General features: G+C 45.1%; 1 protein-coding gene across 2 annotated transcripts in view; it reads left to right on the top strand.

Annotated features, from left to right (window-relative positions):
- Positions 1 to 18,805, top strand: part of PTPN14 (protein tyrosine phosphatase non-receptor type 14) — a 105,619-nt gene that overhangs the window by 34,809 nt on the left and 52,005 nt on the right. Inside the window, exon 3 of one of the 2 annotated variants that reach the window (XM_040430424.1) lies at positions 7,855 to 8,024. In XM_040430424.1, coding sequence (XP_040286358.1) covers positions 7,855 to 8,024 — 170 coding nt within the window. Of the gene's footprint in view, positions 1 to 7,854; positions 8,025 to 15,675; positions 15,816 to 18,805 lie in introns of those variants that run through there. The other variant, XM_040430425.1, reaches the window with a different exon arrangement.

Here is an 18,805-nt window from a genome sequence, read left to right as displayed (position 1 = left end):
TGCCTAAAGATCCCATAAGGCTATGTATAGGCCGGAAATAGTTAAACTGGCAGTTCTTTTATGTAGTTGACGGGAGCCCCCCTGGTTAGAGAGTCTGCTATTGAACAGGTAAGAGAGGAGTCCTATTTTATGTGTGCAGCTGAAAAGTAGGCCTAAAGAGAATTTTTCTCCAAAAAAAACACAATTTCTGAGAGGGGAAAAAAAAACAAGTTTACTAAGGATTAACCTCTGAGAGAAAGCAGCATTAAATTACTGCAGAAGTTCTGGCCTGAAAAGGTAACGCATGTCTACGGCTTTAGACTTTACTGCTTGTGGTAAAGGCTAATTGCTTCTGGCACCCACCACACTTCTGAGACTGACTTGTTCATCCAATTTAGGATTGCATCCTGCAATTGAGAGTTTGCACAACTGTAATCATTTTGGGAGGAATCCATGAGATAGATATAGAATATATATATATATATATATATATATATATATATATATAGAGAGAGAGAGACTTAGAGGGCATCAACACCTTGTCAGCCCCTATACACAGCATTTGGGAAAAACCTTGCTGTTATCTACCTCAGAACTGTGCCTACTGCTTACATTCCCCATCATCTACTCAATGAATAGAAATGTACTTTATAATAACCAAAGGGGCCTGGTCATTCCCTCTGGGCCCTATCACCCTGTTCTCCTGCCTTGCACCCTGCTGATCACCTAATATCTATGGCACCCCAGCTACCACCAGGCAGAAGACCCTAAAAGCCCAGGGTGGGCCCGGAGAGAGCTGGAAAGGAATTGCCACCATGAGAACAACTACCATCGCCATTGCCGCAGCCATCACTCCCATCCTTTCTACCCCCACGCATCCCCTTTTTGGGCCGCTGCATGCTACACATTTAGGTAATATTTTGGCATGGAGGCATGTAGGGAATGGTGCATGATTTGGGACTGAAATGCTTCCTATCAAAACGACATACAACATGAGTAGCCAACCTCATTATAAAGCAGTCTGGACCACTGGGTGCCATCGTTACCTTTCTTACCCCTGGCCCCCTATGGTGTTATGGCTTCAGAGGTCACAACCAGGGGCGAACTGGGAATCTAAATGTGGCCCCATATCATAGGCGAATCCAAATTGACAAAAGGATGGGAGGGGGGAACTCAAGCTATAAGTAGGCAGGGACAACAGAAGTAGACAGCGCCAGCAATACCATAGGGCAGCACAAAATACCGCCCCAGCAGAACCAAATTCCACACTGCAGCATAAAATACTGCCCTATACCATCCTGAGGACAGTTGAATTCAGGAGAGCACCTGCGGAGGCTGGCCAGCTGCATAAGTACCCGATGCTTGTAGCATTAATTGGAGGCGAGAGCATTAGATCATTATGTACATGGCCAGAGGCAGGGAGGAGGGCTGGGGCGGCCCCCAGGGTATTGGCCCACTGGGAAATCTCCCTGTAGGGTCTATGGTCAGTCCACCCCTGGCCACAACACGTATGAGTTTTATAGCTGCAGATTTTCTCTTTTGATCATTGATGCTGGATTAAAGGAATATTCCGATCTTTTCTCCTGTAAATTAAGACAAAGTGTAAACTTCCCTCCAGGCTCCATTATTTGATGTATCTCCTGTAATGATGTCATAATCCTTTCTAAGCCCCAGGCCTAAACTAATATATCGTCTGAGCAAAGGGAGTGTCGTAGTCTCCATCGCAACAGACTGGTTTACAGTAAAATATCAGAAAATGGATTAAAAAGGCTTTGAAATAGTAGACACGCGCCTCATAAACCATCATCGTCTGTCAAAAAATTGGCGCTTTTACAGATTTGGCAAGTTACTATTTTTTTTTTTCTTTTTTTTTTTTTTTTTTTTTTTTAAAATTAAAAAAATATATAATTTCCTCATTTCTTGGATAACAAGTGTGTAAGGCTATGTTAACATCACTGGCAGGCTGTGCCGGCAGAGAACAGCGTGCCGGAGTTTACCGGATCTGGCCTAGCCATATACTGCTGGTCACCGCCAGACCCCATTGACTATAATGGGACCTGGCTGCTTTCTGGTGAAATGCTGGGTTTGGTCTGGCCGAAAGCTGGCACTTATGCTGGAGCGTGGCTGGATCCCATTATAGTCTATGTGGTTCGACGGTGAACGGTTACCAGATCCGGTGAACTCCGGTAGGCTGTTCTTCTGCCGGATATGTTTACTGCAGTTGTCAACGTAGCCTAATGCAAAGTCATAACCATTACAGTAAATGCTGTAAAATTCCTTTTAATCTGGCATCCGTGGCCGTTGAATGATATGGGTTGTGCTGTATCCCTGCAGGTCTGTAATCACACTTGGAGGTTTTTTCTCTAGTCCATACTTTAAAGGAGTTTTCTGAGATTTTTTTTGACTGATGACCTATACTCAGGATAGGTCATCAGTATCTGATCGGTGGGGGTCCTACATCCGGGATCAGCTGTTTGAGAAGGCACCGGCGCTCCTGTGAACTCCTGATGTCGCATTCATCCGTCACGTGGCCTAGGAGCAGCTCAGCCCTATTTAAGTGAATGGGCCTGGGCTGCAATACCAAGCACAGCCACTATACAATGTACGGCGCTGTGCTTGGTGAGCTGTACGCAGGCAGCTTGGTGTTGAGGGTTGCCATGAGGTGCAAGGCAGGGTCCCCATGGCTGCTGGTGAAGTCAATGCTGTTTAGCAGTGCAGGAAATAGTGAGGCCAAGTTAACAGCAGAATGGTTCTTTACTGAAGAATCAGGTTCAAATACAATAGTTACAGTTTTCAGCATGCATGGACTGGCAGTTCTTAATGTTCCATTTTCTATGTCCGATCTAACATGTTACGTGGCTGCACAGGTAGTTAATAGGCCAAGATGCCTCTTTAATGCAATATTCTTCACACAGCACTTCTCCAGCTGACTTAAACATAAGCATCCAGAAATAGGGGTGCAACACCTCATTTTTTTTTATATATTTTTTTCTAGGCAACCACAATTCAGACCCTAACATCAGACTAAACTCTGCACCTTTTCCACAGGTTGCTGTACTCAGTTAACGTTACTACAGGTTTCCATTGCGGGATGTAGTGTGGTGGGCATATCCAGATTCTGCCTTTGAGCTAGTCCAGGGCCAGAAGCCTTTCGCCTTATGGAAAATATCTGCTATGAAGTCTGTAAGCTTTACCTTTAAGCAGTTTATCTCCACAGAGCTTCAACACACACATTCTCTGAACACTGGAATGCTTTTCTTTCTCTACTTTGGCTGGTGTTAAACTTTCTTCAGGGCTGTGTTCTGTTGCCTCAGCACACTGTACTGTATAGATATCCACTGTCTCCAAGGACTTATGCACATGACCGTAGTTTCGGTCCGCATCCGATCCGCATTTTTTGCGGATCGAATGTGGAACCATTCAAAGTGTATGCTGAGTGAGGAACGAGTTTGATTAAAACAAATCAATTCACTTACCTGACGTTGCCTTTTAAGAATAATTACCCCATCCACGCAGATGGGGCAGTTAAAGGGCATCTGTCTGCAGATTTGTACCTGTTGCACTGGCTGACCTGTTACATGCTCGCTTGGCAGCTGAAGGGATCTGTGTTGATCCCCTGTTCATATGTGCCCACATTGCTGAGAAAAATGAAGTTTTTAGTATATGCAAATGAGCCTCTAGGAGCAACGTGGGCGTAACAATTACACCTAAAGGCTGTGCTCTCTCTGCAACTGCCACGCCCTCTGCACTTTGATAGGACCAGATGTGATGACTTTTTCACTGCTTGGTCCTGTCAAAGTGCAAAGGAGGCGGCAGTTGCAAAGAGAGCAGAACCTCTAGGAGTAATGGTAACGCCCCCGTTGCTCCTAGAGGCTCATTTGCATATATTAAAACATAATTTTTCTCAGTAATACGGACACATATGAACATGGGACGAACACAGACGCCTTCAGCTACCAAGTGCACATGTAACAGGTCAGCCAGTGTCATAGGGACAAATCTGCTGACAGATGGGCTTTAATGCTCACCTTGTAGTTCCCCTTACATCGCGGAAAATGCAGCCAGTCTCCCCGTACCCTCCCCTGTAATATGCCGTTAGTGTTTTCCAGCTCGTGATTAGCGGATACGGTTTACATTCTGTTGCTGCAATTACTGGAGTCGGGCAGCGGGATGGGAAGCAGTTTGCAGCGAGCAGCACTTACGAGTCCCACACACAATGTAATTTCATTAACAGAAGCGCGCCCACTCAGCCTGGCCGATCAGCTGCTGTACGTCTGGACGGGATTCAAGCAAGCTGCATGAAATGACCGCTCTGCCATCAGAGGCAACGCGATGACAATCCCGCGCTGATTACGTGCCGATGCCAAGGCCCCAGAAATCGCACTGAGCTGGCTGCACCTGTCATCTTCAGCAACATTACTGATTAAAATCCACCGGACCCTTCGCAAAAAAAAAAAAAATTAGGGGGCCATTCAGGAGTCGGGTGATAGCCCCGTGGCAACTCTAGAGTGACTCTATTACCACGTCTTGCATGTCTCTTCTAATACATACTTGTATTCCCTATGGCAGGGATCAGCAGCCTCCGGCACTCCAGGTGCTGTGAAACTATCTCCCGTCATGCTGTTCTCTGAACTCCCACAGAAGTGAAAGGAGCATGCTGGGAGTTGTAGTGTCACAACAGCTGGAGTGCCGAAGGTTGGTGACCCCTGCCCTATGGGATAACCATTCTGGAGCACCTATTCTTAAAAAAAAAAAAACATAGCTTACCTCCAAAAACAGCGCCACACCTTTCTACAGGCTGTGTGGGGCAAGATTAGGCATTTTCTATTATAGTGCCGGCGTTGTGCGGTCCGCAAAATGCGGAACGCACATTGCCGGTGTCCGTGTTTTTCGGATCCGTGGATCCGCAAAACAAATACGGATGTGTGAATGGACCCTAATTCTGTGCACTTTAACCAGTGCTTTGCCCTGTCTCTGTTATTCCTCCTGCAAATGGGTGAAATAAAGTGACAGCTGGCTGTTACTATTCCTCTTGTCAATAGGGTATGTTACCTGCACACTGACAGTGTACTAAACACTGCTCACAATGCTGGACTGTAGGGACACACCATTTTGACAATTCAAAATGGTAACGCCCAGTTTTTAGCTTATTCATACATTTCCGGGAGGAATAACTGAGGAATAACACAACACTAGAAGTTTTACATGTATTTATTTAAACAGACACTGTCGGCACTGATCGGCCAGCACAGAGGCACACACCCTGTTGACAAGGGGTAATACTAAGGGTTAATACATTTATACATTTCCAGGAAGAATAACAGAGGAGCGACGCAATGTAAAGTACAGTCCTGATCAAAAGTTTAAGACCACTTGAAAAATGGCAAAAAAATCTTATTTTACATTGTTGGATCTTAACAAGGTTCCAAGTAGAGCTTCAACATGCAACAAGAAGAAATGAGAGTGAGACAAAACATTTTTTGCAAAGATGTGGATTCATTGTCATTTTCTGTCAGGTAGTCACACGTTGTGATGGCAAAGGCAAAAAAACTCTCCCTTTTTGAAGGTGGTCGGGTTGTTGAACTGCATAAGCAGGGTCTCTCACAGCGCGCCATCGCTGCTGAGGTGGGACGCAGTAAGACAGTCATTTGGAATTTCTTAAATGATCCTGAGGGTTATGGAACAAAAAAGTCAAGTGGAAGACCCAAAAAAATTTCATCAGCAGTGAGCCGGAGGATCCAATTGGCTGTCCGTCAAGACACTGGACGATCCTCGACCCAAATTAAGGCCCTTACTGGTGCTGACTGCAGCCCCATAACCATCAGACGGCATCTGAGACTGACGGTGTTCAAAAACAAAAAACGTCTTCAAAGACCTCGTCTCCTTGAACGCCACAGAACTGCTCGTTTGGACTTTGCAAGAGAGCACTAAACATGGGACATTCAAAAGGTGGAAGAAAGTTTTATTCTCTGATGAAAAAAAAATTAACCTTGATGGTCCTGATGGTTTCCAACGTTACTGGCATGACAAGCAGACCCCACCTGAGATGTTTTCTACGCGCCACAGTGGTAGGGGCGCCATAATGGTCTGGGGTGCTTTTTCCTTCAGTGGAACAATGGAGCTTCAGGAAGTGCAGGGGCGTCAAACCGCCGCTGGCTATGTCCAGATGTTGCAGAGAGCATTCCTCATGAGGGCCCTCGTCTGTGTGGTAACGACTGGGTTTTTCAACAGGACAACCCTACAGTACACAATATCCCCGCAGGACAGGGGACTTCTTCCAGGAGAATAACATCACTCTTTTGGCCCATCCTGCGTGTTCCCCTGATCTAAATCCAATTGAGAACCTTTGGGGATGGATGGCAAGGGAAGTTTACAAAAATGGACAACAGTTCCAGACAGTAGATGGCCTTCGTGCGGCCGTCTTCACCACTTGGAGAAATGTTCCCACTCACCTCATGGAAACGCTTGCATCAAGCATGCCGAAATGAATTTTTGAAGTGATCAACAATAACGGCGGAGCTACTCATTACTGGGTTCATGTTTGGAAGTTGGATTTCTGTTTTGGGGGGGTTTAGTTTTTTTTGGAGGTGTGGTCCTAAGCTTTTGATCAGCTGAAAAACATCCTGTTTCAGTTTATTTGTTGTTTTCATTAAATTGAAGGCTCAGAAAATGTTTTGTCTCACTCCCATTTCTTCTTGTTGCATGTTGAAGCTCTACTTGGAACCTTGTTAAGATCCAGCCATGCTAAATAGGATTTTTTGCCATTTTTCAAGTGGTCTTAAACTTTTGATCAGGACTGTACTAAGAAAAGATGCTTTATCATTGTCATTTCATAGGGAATGCAAGTATTTACTAAAACGCAGATGCCGAGAGCCGACAGTCTCTTTATAAGGGTTGTCTTCCAGTGTGTGATATAATTGAATTTAAAAAAAATCTTGACTTTCTTTATTTTCTTTTTTCTTTTTATTATTGGAGGGATGTGCTCTATAAATGGTCAGGAATGCAGTTTATTTAATTGTGAAGCAAAAGCTAAGTGCACGAGGGAACATATTAGGCAGAACATTTGACAGGTTGCATTCCCAGGCGCTACAGATAATGATGCCAGAGGAGACGCTGCCAGCACTGCTTCCCGACAACGTAAACTTTTATATTGCCGAGGGGAGAGAAAAAAAAAGCTGCTGCTCCGTGTGCGCAGATTATCTGTATCGGCAGACTTCAGGCGAGAATCTACGTTTTCTCGGAGGCCTTGTTCACATTATTTAGCTTGTAGGCTGGGAAAGCTATGTAGGGCCACAGTAGCCAGTTGGAGGCCAGAAGAGTATGTTTTTGATTTCTGTTTGGCCAGAACATATCATATACCACAATATTGGTACGGAATGGCGTAATAGACTGCGCGGATCCATACCACAGTATCTTGTAAAAAGTGTGTCCATTAAAGATCTTGATATCGATGGCCTGTCCTTTCTGTGTGTAAATGGTGAAAGCTTGGGAGAGGTACGGACTCTCCTTAAGGAGACTGTGTATGGAGACTTTTTGGCAATGCACCATGGGAAAATAATATGCAAAGTGGTATCTCCTAGAGAAAGAGAAGAGTCTCTCTAGTGCCACCTTCTGGAAGTGGCTTCCTGAGTCAATTTCTGACTGTAAATGGTCAACGTAGACCAGAAGACATTAGTTTGAAATCTTGGGTAAGCTAGGTGGTCATCAATATGGTGGACAGTTCTCAGCAGAGTCACCCCTAGGTTTCCTAGACCCCTGAATGGCAAATCTACTGAGTTATGCGGCGATATGGGAGCAGCCTAACCAGTGGTCTGGGAAATTATACAGCAGAGATGTATGCTGAGCTATTTTTTTTTTTCTTCTTCTTCTTTCTAGACTCATTATTTTGGACTCTGGTTTGTGGGAAAGTCTCGACAAGTGCGGTGGGTGGAGCTGGAGAAATCGCTGAAGAAGCAGCTGGACAAGTTCTCCATAGAGCCTCTGCTGTACTTTGGTGTCATGTTCTATGTGCCCAGCGTGTCCTATCTGAACCAGAGCATCACCAGGTGTGTGCCCATCTACGTCACCTTTGCATTTATTTAATGAGTAACTAAACCCTGAAAAAAAAAAACTAAAAAAAATGTAACTGCATTTAAAGGGGTTATCCGAGCCTGGAAATGCCTTCTGCCCTTGGTGTCACCACCTGCCATTGGCCAACCCCCCCCGACACCGGATGTTTTCATCCGCGTACAGGGAGAAGCGGCTGCCGTGCGAGAACCAGGAGTGGCACGGGAAGCCAGGTAAGTAGAATCAGTGTGAGGGGACCGGGCATATGGGGGGGGCATTTCCAGGCTCAGATAATCCCTTTAATCCATAGTGCATGTGTACAAGGTGCTCCCCAAATGTCTGTCGTAAGCAGTTTAGTAGAGATCTTGGAGACGAAGAACGTTTTCTTTTCCCCGCTATGCTCCATCTTCAGCTAGAGAATGGCTAGGTGAACGTGCCTGACATCACACACTGAACAGGAAGTTCAGGAGAGGAGTGGGGCTGAACCACAATAAAATGCTGTCAGACCAATCTGTCTGCACTGCTATAGGAGTCCCTGCCCTAGGTCTCCACAGCCACTTTCTCTCCCACTGCCCCGAGATCTATTATCTGGCTCCCAGCCTTTTCAACTTGCTCATTCCACTCCAGCCAATTTCACTTCACCCCATTTATTTATTGAGACAGAGCTCAGCAGTGCAGAGAAGTGGTGAAGGACCTGTGTGATATCACGATGTGGGCAGAACTCCTGAGCTGTGTGCAAGAGATTGGTGTTTTACTCTATAAGCTGTCAAATATTAGGAGTTGTAGTTCTTTCCTTATATCTGCTCCCTGTACTGTCTTCTGATAGCTCATAAAAATAACCTAGAAATGCTGGGAGTTGTAGTTCTCTCCTTATACCTCTCTCCCTATAATGTCCACTAATGCCCATAATAAGAGTCTGGTCCTGCTGGAGTTTGTAGTTTTTTCCTCTTATACCACTCTCCCTATAATGCCCCTGATGCCCCATAATAACAGCCTAAGGGCTCGTGCACATGACCGTTGCCTGTTTTGCAATCCACAAATTGCGGATCCGAAAAACAGGGACAAAAGTTCTTCACTTTGAGGAAAAGAATGTCCGGCCCGTAATAGAACAGTTCTATTCTTGTCCATAATGTGGACAAGAATAGGACATGTTCTATATTTTTCCGGATGCCATGGAACAAACATACGGATGTGGACAGCACACGGTGTGCTGTCCACATCTTTTGTGGCCCCATTGAAGGGAATAGGTCTGTATCCGACCCACAAATATGCGGATTGGATGCAGACAATAAATACGTTCATGTGCATGAGCCCTTACACTCTTGAGTAATAATGAGTATCACTAGAGAGGAAGATCTAATAGATTTCTGATAGATCGGGAGGGTTTCTGACAGAACAGGCATTTTCTTTCACTGACTCTTGCTACAATCCATTGTCTGCGTTATATTTGAGTGAGGAGGGGAATTTTTATTGGTAGATCTAATATTCTGCAGACTGCATTACAGATCCATATGGTAGTAACCCAGCTTTCCCAGGAACCTGGAAAGCAAATCTACCTTACCGTGGCACTATTGAGGAGTGGAGAGGGGATTTATCTTGATAGATTTAGTATTCTGCAGTCTATTACAGTTCCATATGCTGATAACGAGAGATGAGCAAAGTATTCAAAAATTGGTTGATTTGGCTGATTCGCTGAATTAAAAAAAATATATATTTGCTTCGTGAATAATTACTTTGTCACGAAGCACATTTCTTTGTAAGTAGCGGGTGCATTGACGGGGAGTGGCGATTGCGGCGCTCCTCAACATTGTACACCTGAGATGCCACAGTCATAGCTGATCGCGGCATCTGACAATATTAACACAGTGTAAAATGGAAAAAAATAAGTAAATAATACTTACCTCATCCATTTGCTCGCGACAGGCCGGCCGCCGCCATCTTGATTGAAGATCTGGCGCGAGATCTTCAGTCAAGATGGCGGTGGCCGACCCGTCGTAAGCAAATGGATGAGGTAAGTATAATTATTTCTTTTTAATTAATTAATTAATTTATTTATTTATATTTTTTTATTTTTTTTTTAACACCATTGAGGGAAAATTGATTCGCTACCACGAAGCACAAGGAAATTCAGCTTTGACGCAAATCAAACTTTCCCTGAAATTCACTTTGTGGACTTCAATTCGCTCAAAATTACTGATGACACAGCTTTCCCAGGAACCTAAAAGGCAAATCTGCCTAGCTGCGGCACTATTTAGGAGTTAGGAGGAGGATTTATCTTAATAGATTTAGTATTCTGCTGTCTACATTCAACATTTCCTCACCTGTAACCAAATCTATTTTGTACTATTACTAACTAGGAGATTCCTTCCAACAAAATGGCCATTCTTGCTGTGTAGACAAAAAGTATCCAGACTAAACCTAGCTCTCTACTCCTAAACTTCTTCGCTCATGTGTACTAGCATCAGAAGGGGAGAGTAAGGGGGTTGAAGACATGGCTGCAGAAAATAATTCACTGCTTTTCTATTGTATTTTTCATGCCATTGTGATATCTAATGAAACAAGAGCAGATAACAGAGACTCATAAGGATATTATGTTACATTTTGTTGGTTGTTCTTTCTTTCTTTTCTTTTTTTTGTGTGTTCAGATTCTGGCTTTAGTTCCCCTATTTAAATACATTTGCAATATGTAATGGAACTTGTCTTCTAGACTGAGGTTTTTACGCTTCTGTAATATACCGTTGAAATCCGTATGGCCATGGATCGTCATGGTCTGGTAATAGGTTCATACTCGTGACTTGCCTCTCATCTCCTGTCATCTGACATTTTGTTATGTTCCACATAGTGACCTCAGGCATGTGAGGCCACCATAGGTCATTGGGCTTTGAGATATACTACTTTTAAAATAGAGTTTCAGTTTCTTGCCATTTTTAAGATTTCTGCTTGCTGCCAGTGAATGAGGATCTTGTGGTTTACATTCAGAGACTGAAAACCTGTACAGATCACAGCTGAGAGTTCGCTACAACTGGATCCAGTCAGCAGAAGAGCTTTCCACCGGACAGTTCATACATTTGCGTCGCTTGTGTATTGGCTTGCAGGGGATTTCCTAGACTTGCATGCTATGATGAGAAATTTCAGTCTATGCATATAAATAAAAAAGGTTTTCATTCACTGACAGCAAGAAATCTTAAAAAGCATACTTGCATAAATCCAGTTTCCAAGATCTCAGAAAATTGCATGTATATCGTATTCTTCATGCCGTACACTGGTCGTCCTATGGAGCAACTGGCAGCAGCGTGCAGAACCACATGGACTGCATCTGTATTCGTAAAGATTGTTGGGGGTCCGACCCCGAAACCCTCACCATGCCTGACACATTCAAGTAAATAGGACTAAGAGAAAAGCACTGTTTGGTGCTGCAGCAGGTGCCAGTACTCTGCTTTTCTCGGCAGTCCCATGGAAATGATTGGAGGAAGGACCGCATGCGCGGTGCGTCCTCTGGCACTTTGTGGGATCCGTTGGGACCCGCACCTATCAGACATTGGGAGCATATCCTAGAGATATTGCCCCAATGTCCAAGATGGGAAAAGATTGTCCCATATGGACATTTTATGGCATATTAAGAGAGGTCCAACTTCTGGAACCCACTGCTATCTCAAGAATGGGGCCCCACCTTGAAAGGAGTGTACTGTCACATGTCCGGTGTCCACTCCATTCACTGCTATGGTACTTCTGAAAATGGCTAAGCCGCTCGCTTGCGTATTTGCAAAAGTCCCATAGGGGTGAATGGAGTGGACACCGCACTTGTCTGTCCACTCTTCCAACACTTTCAAATGTCTCTTAGCAGTGAATAGTAAAAGCTGCACATGCATAGCCATATACTGCCGTGCACTGCCGGATCCCATTGACTATAATAGTATCCAAACGGGAATCTGGACACTTTCTGGGCTTTCAGCCTGTCAAAAAAATATTACATATAGTATTTTTTGATGAGCCGAAAGCTGGAATTTAAGCCGGAAAGCAGACGGATCCCTATTTGGATCCTAATATAGTCATTGGGATCTGGTGGGGCATGGCAGTATCCGGCTTTGCTGTATACCAGGGGTACTCAACTGGCAGACTGCGGTCCAAATCCGGACAGCGGTTGCCAGCTGTCCGGACCCCTGCATGCACCCGGGTGCCGTCTCTCGGGGTGCCAGAGTCCAGAAGCAATGAGCGCTTTCATCAATGCAGATGGATACGCTCATTGCTGGAGCGCAGGGAGCTGGCTCCTGTCACTCGCTGCTCAGCTCCCCGCGCTCCTTCCCTGCTTCAGGCCCGCGGCGCACAGAATGGTGAAGCAGGAAGACTTCTCCCTGCTCCACCATTGAGCACGGATCGCGCTGCCAGCTTGTGTGGGCGGAGCCTGCAGCACAGAAATCTGCATAAGCTCTGCCCACCCCGTGCTGCAGAGCGATCTGTGTCTGCAGGGGAGAGAGGACTGTGAGCTTCAGGAACGGGACAAGGTGAGTAGTTACTGTGTTGCTGTTGTTTTTTTATTTATTTTTTATAACACAGAGGGGGCACAATAGGCATTTCTACTCTGGAGAGGGCACAATAGGCATTTCTACTCTGGAGGGGGCACAATAGGCATTTCTACTCTGGAGGGGGCACAATGGGCATTTCTACTCTGGAGGGGGCACAATAGGCATTTCTACTCTGGAGGGGGCACAATGGGCATTTCTACTCTGGAGGGGGCACAATAGGCATTTCTACTCTGGAGGGGGCACAATAGGCATTTCTACTCTGGAGGGGGCACAATAGGCATTTCTACTCTGGAGGGGGCACAATGGGCATTTCTTCTCTGGAGGGGGTACAGTGGGCATTTCTACTATGGAGGGGGTACAGTGGGCATTGCTAATGTGAAGGGGACACAATGAGCATTTCTACTATGGAAGGGGCACAGAGTACATTACTACTATGAAGGGGGCACAGAGGGCATTATTGCTGTGAAGGGCGCACAGTGGGCATTACTAGCACAGAGGGCATTACTACTATTAAGGGGGCACAATGGGAATTCCTACTATGGAGGGGGCACAGAGGGCATTACTACTGTGAAGGGACACAATGGGCATTATTATTGTTAAGGGGGCACAATGGGCATTACTACTATTAAGGGGCATTATTACTGTGAAGGGGCACAATGTGGATTATTACTGTCAAGGGGGCACAATGGGGATTATTACTGTCAAGGGGGCACAATGGAGATTATTACTGTCAAGGGGGCACAATGGGGATTATTACTGTCAAGGGGGCACAATGGGGATTATTACTGTCAAGGGGGCACAATGGGGATTATTACTGTCAAGGGGGCACAATGGGGATTATTACTGTCAAGGGGGCACAATGGGGATTATTACTGTCAAGGGGGCACAATGGGGATTATTACTGTCAAGGGGGCACAATGGGGATTATTACTGTCAAGGGGGCACAATGGGGATTATTACTGTCAAGGGGGCACAATGGGGATTATTACTGTCAAGGGGGCACAATGGGGATTATTACTGTCAAGGGGGCACAAAGAGGGCATTATTACTGTCAAGGGGGCACAAAGAGGGCATTACTACTGTGAGGGGGCACTTAGGGTATTCATACTCTGTGGGGAGGAACTAAGGAGGCATCGCAATGTGTCAGTGGCACTAAGGGATCACCCTGCTGTGAGGGTGCACTTAGGGGTATCATACTCTGTGGAGGATTAAAGGGATATCATACTGTCTGAGGGGCATCATTATTGTAAGGGGGCACTGAAAGGACATGCTTAGTGTTTGGTCATCAGAAAGGAGATTAGGTGGGCTTGGAGGTGTGGATAATTGTAAAAAATAAAAATAATGCAGCGCTACACACCAATGGTGTTGTCCCTCCTTATATACACTCACCTAAAGAATTATTAGGAACACCTGTTCTATTTCTCATTAATGCAATTATCTAGTCAACCAATCACATGGCAGTTGCTTCAATGCATTTAGGGGGTGGTCAAACTGAATGTCAGATTGGGAAAGAAAGGTGATTTAAGCAATTTTGAGCGTGGCATGGTTGTTGGTGCCAGACGGGCCGGTCTGAGTATTTCACAATCTGCTCAGTTACTGGGATTTTCACGCACAACCATTTCTAGGGTTTACAAAGAATGGTGTGAAAAGGGAAAAACATCCAGTATGCGGCAGTCCTGTGGGCAAAAATGCCTTGTGGATGCTAGAGGTCAGAGGAGAATGGGCCGACTGATTCAAGCTGATAGAAGAGCAACGTTGACTGAAATAACCACTCGTTACAACCGAGGTATGCAGCAAAGCATTTGTGAAGCCACAACACGCACAACCTTGAGGCGGATGGGCTACAACAGCAGAAGACCCCACCGGGTACCACTCATCTCCACTACAAATAGGAAAAAGAGGCTACAATTTGGACGAGCTCACCAAAATTGGACGGTTGAAGACTGGAAAAATGTTGCCTGCTCTGATGAGTCTCCATTTCTGTTGAGACATTCAAATGGTAGAGTCCGAATTTGGCGTAAACAGAATGAGAACATGTATCCATCCTCTGATGGCTACTTCCAGCAGGATAATGCACCGTCACAAAGCTCGAATCATTTCAAATTGGTTTCTTGAACATGACAATGAGTTCACTGTACTAAAATGGCCCCCACAGTCACCAGATCTCAACCCAATAGAGCATCTTTGGGATGTGGTGGAACGGGAGCTTCGTGCCCTGGACGTGCATCCCTCAAATCTCAATCAACTGCAAGATGCTATCCTATCAATATGGGCCAACATTTCTAAAGAATGCTATCAGCACCTTGTGGAATCAATGCCACGTAGAATTAAGGCAGTTCTGAAGGCAAAAGGGGGTCCAACACCGTATTATTATGGTGTTCCTAATAATTCTTTAGGTGAGTGTATATTTTTGTTGTACAGCTCGGACCTTGATCCTACAGCAGACTCGGGTATGTACTTGAGTACCCCTGCTGTATACCATGAACTCTGGTAGTCTGTTCCTGTACCAGTTCGCACATATATGTGAACCCAGCCTGAACTAAACACATCTCTGCTAGTTTGCTACAATGTGTCAGGCTGGAGTCCAGGCTGCTTAGCTCACAGAGCATTGTCTAGACTGGATACAATTGTATCCACTTCTCAGTTGCGAGCAGGATGGGCAATGTACGGGATTACTGCCTCTGACTGTGAGCATTCATTCACTGACAGCAAACATATATCCTGAGAACATTAAGGAATTGAACGATAAAGTATAAGAAAAAGTTGTAGAACTTTTCACGTATAACCCTTTAATTCTTGGTTGTACAAGTGATCTGTCTATCTATATAATGTGGAGCATATCGGCCCCATTGAATGAGAATACTTATGTTTGTTGTGCTTTCTAACGACTGCAAACGGAGCAATCCCCATCGTAGCCATGTGACAGGGACGGGGAGGAGGGGAGTATTCATCCTCTCCTTTTATAGGTTGTGTTGGTGTTTTGCATGCACTAATTCTCCTGGTATTTCGGATTAGCCCTGATTAAATTATAGGTTGCGGTCGGGGAATGTATTGTGCTGCTATAACTGGAGTCCTCTCCCTGTAATTTGGAAAAAAGAACGCAGAAGTTCAAGGCCGGCGAGTGAGATTCAGGTTGCAGCCTGCGGCCTCCTGCGCTGCCGGCGTGCAGCTACTGGCCTCACGTTGCACTGTTCATGTGTAAAGTTTATTTTTAACAAATTGTGGCCTTTTAGGGTGAAAATCCAAAGTGTTCCTTCCCTGCAAACAGTAAGTATCCAGAGCGACGGCCGGAGATATCCGGTGTTTATTCTGTAATGCTCGCTGATGGGTTTTAAAAGGGCAGTATCAGTGCGAGGAGTGGAGACGAGCTGGCGGGACTGTCTGACCCAGGACAAGGACGTTTTAGGTTCTGCTCACATCTGCTTTAGCTTCTTTCCATCAGAGGACCAGTATATTTAATGCAGTTTGCAACACTGGTTCTTGGTGTCAAAAACTGACTGGAAGCCCAACGTCAATGAGCTCTGCCAGGATAGAGATCCATTAGGAAACCGATCTGGCATAGCTGCCGCTAACAATGGACCGAAATTGTATATAGTTCTAAATGTATTCTTATTCTAGGGTCAGTAGGAAAATAAAAATGGCGATCCGGACTGTTATACTGCACAGCCTATGTATTTTAAGCACGGGAGACATATATCTGCACATCAGAGATTTACATTGGGGCATACTCCTAACAACATACAGTGCACATACACCCTGTTACACTCCAGAGCTGCACTCACTTCTGCTGGTGGAGGAAAAAAAGAGACAATGCAGCTGCACCCTGCAAATCGGATAAAGTACAATAATGCCAAAAATGATGGTGCTAATGCTACGCTTATTTATAAAGTGAGATGCTTGGCCAATGCATTTTGTACAAAACCATCTGAGCTCGTCTGGCACCAGAAATGGTAAAAGGCAGAGTGGATCCAGCATGCATGTGGATCCAACACTCCCTGAACTTTATGGCGGCCATTATGGCGCATAACAGGTAGTATTTAGTGTTAGGACCCGTCTAACAGAGATCGCCTTGACGTTCGGCAGACGGGCTCAAATGGTTTTGTACAAAATGCATTGGCCAAGCATCTCACTTTATAAATAAGCGTAGCATTAGCACCATAATTTTTGGCATTATTGTACTTTATCTGATTTGCAGGGTGCTGCTGCATTGTCTCTTTTTTTCCTCTAGGTCTTTGGCATGGCAGCGTGCACCTGCGCACTGGGAGGTGCTGACTAACCCCCTTATTCTGCTGGTGGAGTCACTATGTACATACATTACTTATCCTGTACTGATCCTGAGTTCCTTCCTGTATTATACTCCAGAGCTGCACTCACTATTCTACTGGTGGAGTCACTGTGTACATATATTCATTACTTATCCTGTACTGATCCGGCGTTATATCCTGTATTATACTCCAGAGCTGCACTCAATATTCTGCTAGAGGAGTCAATGTGTGCATACATTACTTATCCTGTACTGATCCTGAGTTACATCCTATATTATACCCCAGAGCTGCACTCACTATTCTGCCAGTGGAATCATTGTGTACATATATTCATTACTTATCCTGTACTGATCCTGAGTTCCTTCCTGTATTATACTCCAGAGCTGCACTCACTGTTCTGCTGGTGGAGTCACTGTGTACATTACATTACTTACACTGTACTGATCCTGAGTAACATCCTGTATTTTACTCCAGAGCTGCACTCGCTATTCTGCTGGTGGAGTCAATAGAGTTGTCACGATGCCAGTACTTGAACTTCGATCCTGATACCAAGTACATTATCACATTTCTCGATACTTTGCTGAGGTATGAATGAGGTATCTTTGTTGTGGTTTTCTAATTGATTGTAAATGTCCAGCTGCTTGATTTTGCTGGAAAACTGCAGTTTCACCCTAAAACGGTGTACTCCGATTGCTCGCTAGGTTTTGTGGGTAAAACAGCTCTTTTCTGGGACAACACTGTAAAATCGGTCAGAAAACCATGAGGAACATAACCTGGAGCAGTTCTTGGCTGCCTCAATGCCGCTCCATGTGGCCTCGCCCTATGTGGTACCATTTTATGATGTGAGGTACACAATGGGGTCAGTTGCCATTAATGTGAGGCACATGGAGGTCCAAATCGATAAAACGAGCCTCATATTAGTTAGTGACCCCATCAAGTGCCTCCTCATGTAATGGACAACATGGGGTTAATGTGTGAGGTACATGATTAATGCTATTAATGTGAGGCACATGTGGGGTCATTTATCAAACCGGTGTAAAGTAGAACTGGCTTAGTTGCCCATAGCGACCAATCAGATTCCACCTTTCATTTTCCAAAGGAGCTGTCGAAAGTAAAAGGTGAAATCTGATTGGTTGCTGTGGGCAACTTAAACCAGTTCTACTTTACACCAGTTTGACAAATGATCCCAATGGTGGTAATAATTTCAGACCTAAATGTGCCTCTCGTTAATAGTAAGCAACCCCTTGGATGTAAAGTTCGGTCATTTACTGGCTTCACTCCTAATTAAACTCTTGTCAAATGTTGGGGCCTTTTAGCAGTGATCGGCCTGTGACCGTGATGTTTACCGTGATCTTGTATTTTCTTACCTCACATATCGCCTCCGTCCCCTGCTGGTTCAGTGTCTGTATACCGCATTCTCCACATAATAAGATCGTTATTTTTCTCTGTGCCTCTATGCAGGGGCGCACTGCCAATGAGGCGAGGTGAGGCGATCGCCTCCGGCAGCACCATGTAGGGACAAGTGGGGGGCAGCCGAAGGGCCATGAGCAATGAGCGCTTTCATTGTGGCAAAGGGGTTAGGTTAAGAAATTGGCATGGGGGTGGGGGGTGGGGGCACTGTTCTAGTTTTCGCCTCAGGCAGCAGGAAGGCTAGGTGCATCCCTGCCTCTACGTTTTACATACATCTCCCTTCCCGTGGATTGAGACCTCAACTGTGAGGCCACTGTCGGCATAGCGAATGGCAGAATTGCAAATGCAGCTCCAGATGTGACTGAATTGTGAATGCAGCTCTGGAGTTGAATACGGGCTGTGGCTTAGGATCAGTACAGGATAAATAATGCATTGAACAGTTTATATTTTTTCCACTGTAACCTCTTGGCAACTCGTGTAACGCCCGGCATCTGAGAAAAGGTCAATCCTGGTTGTTTAACCCCTTAAATGCTCTTTTGGTTCTGTCCCAGCATTGAATGCTATTTGGGGATACATTCTGCT

The sequence above is a fragment of the Bufo bufo genome, chromosome 4, assembly GCF_905171765.1.
Source record: "Bufo bufo chromosome 4, aBufBuf1.1, whole genome shotgun sequence".
NCBI classification, from domain to species: Eukaryota; Metazoa; Chordata; class Amphibia; order Anura; family Bufonidae; genus Bufo; species Bufo bufo.
Note: the sequence above shows the minus strand (reverse complement) of the source record. Positions and strands in the feature narration are given on the sequence as shown.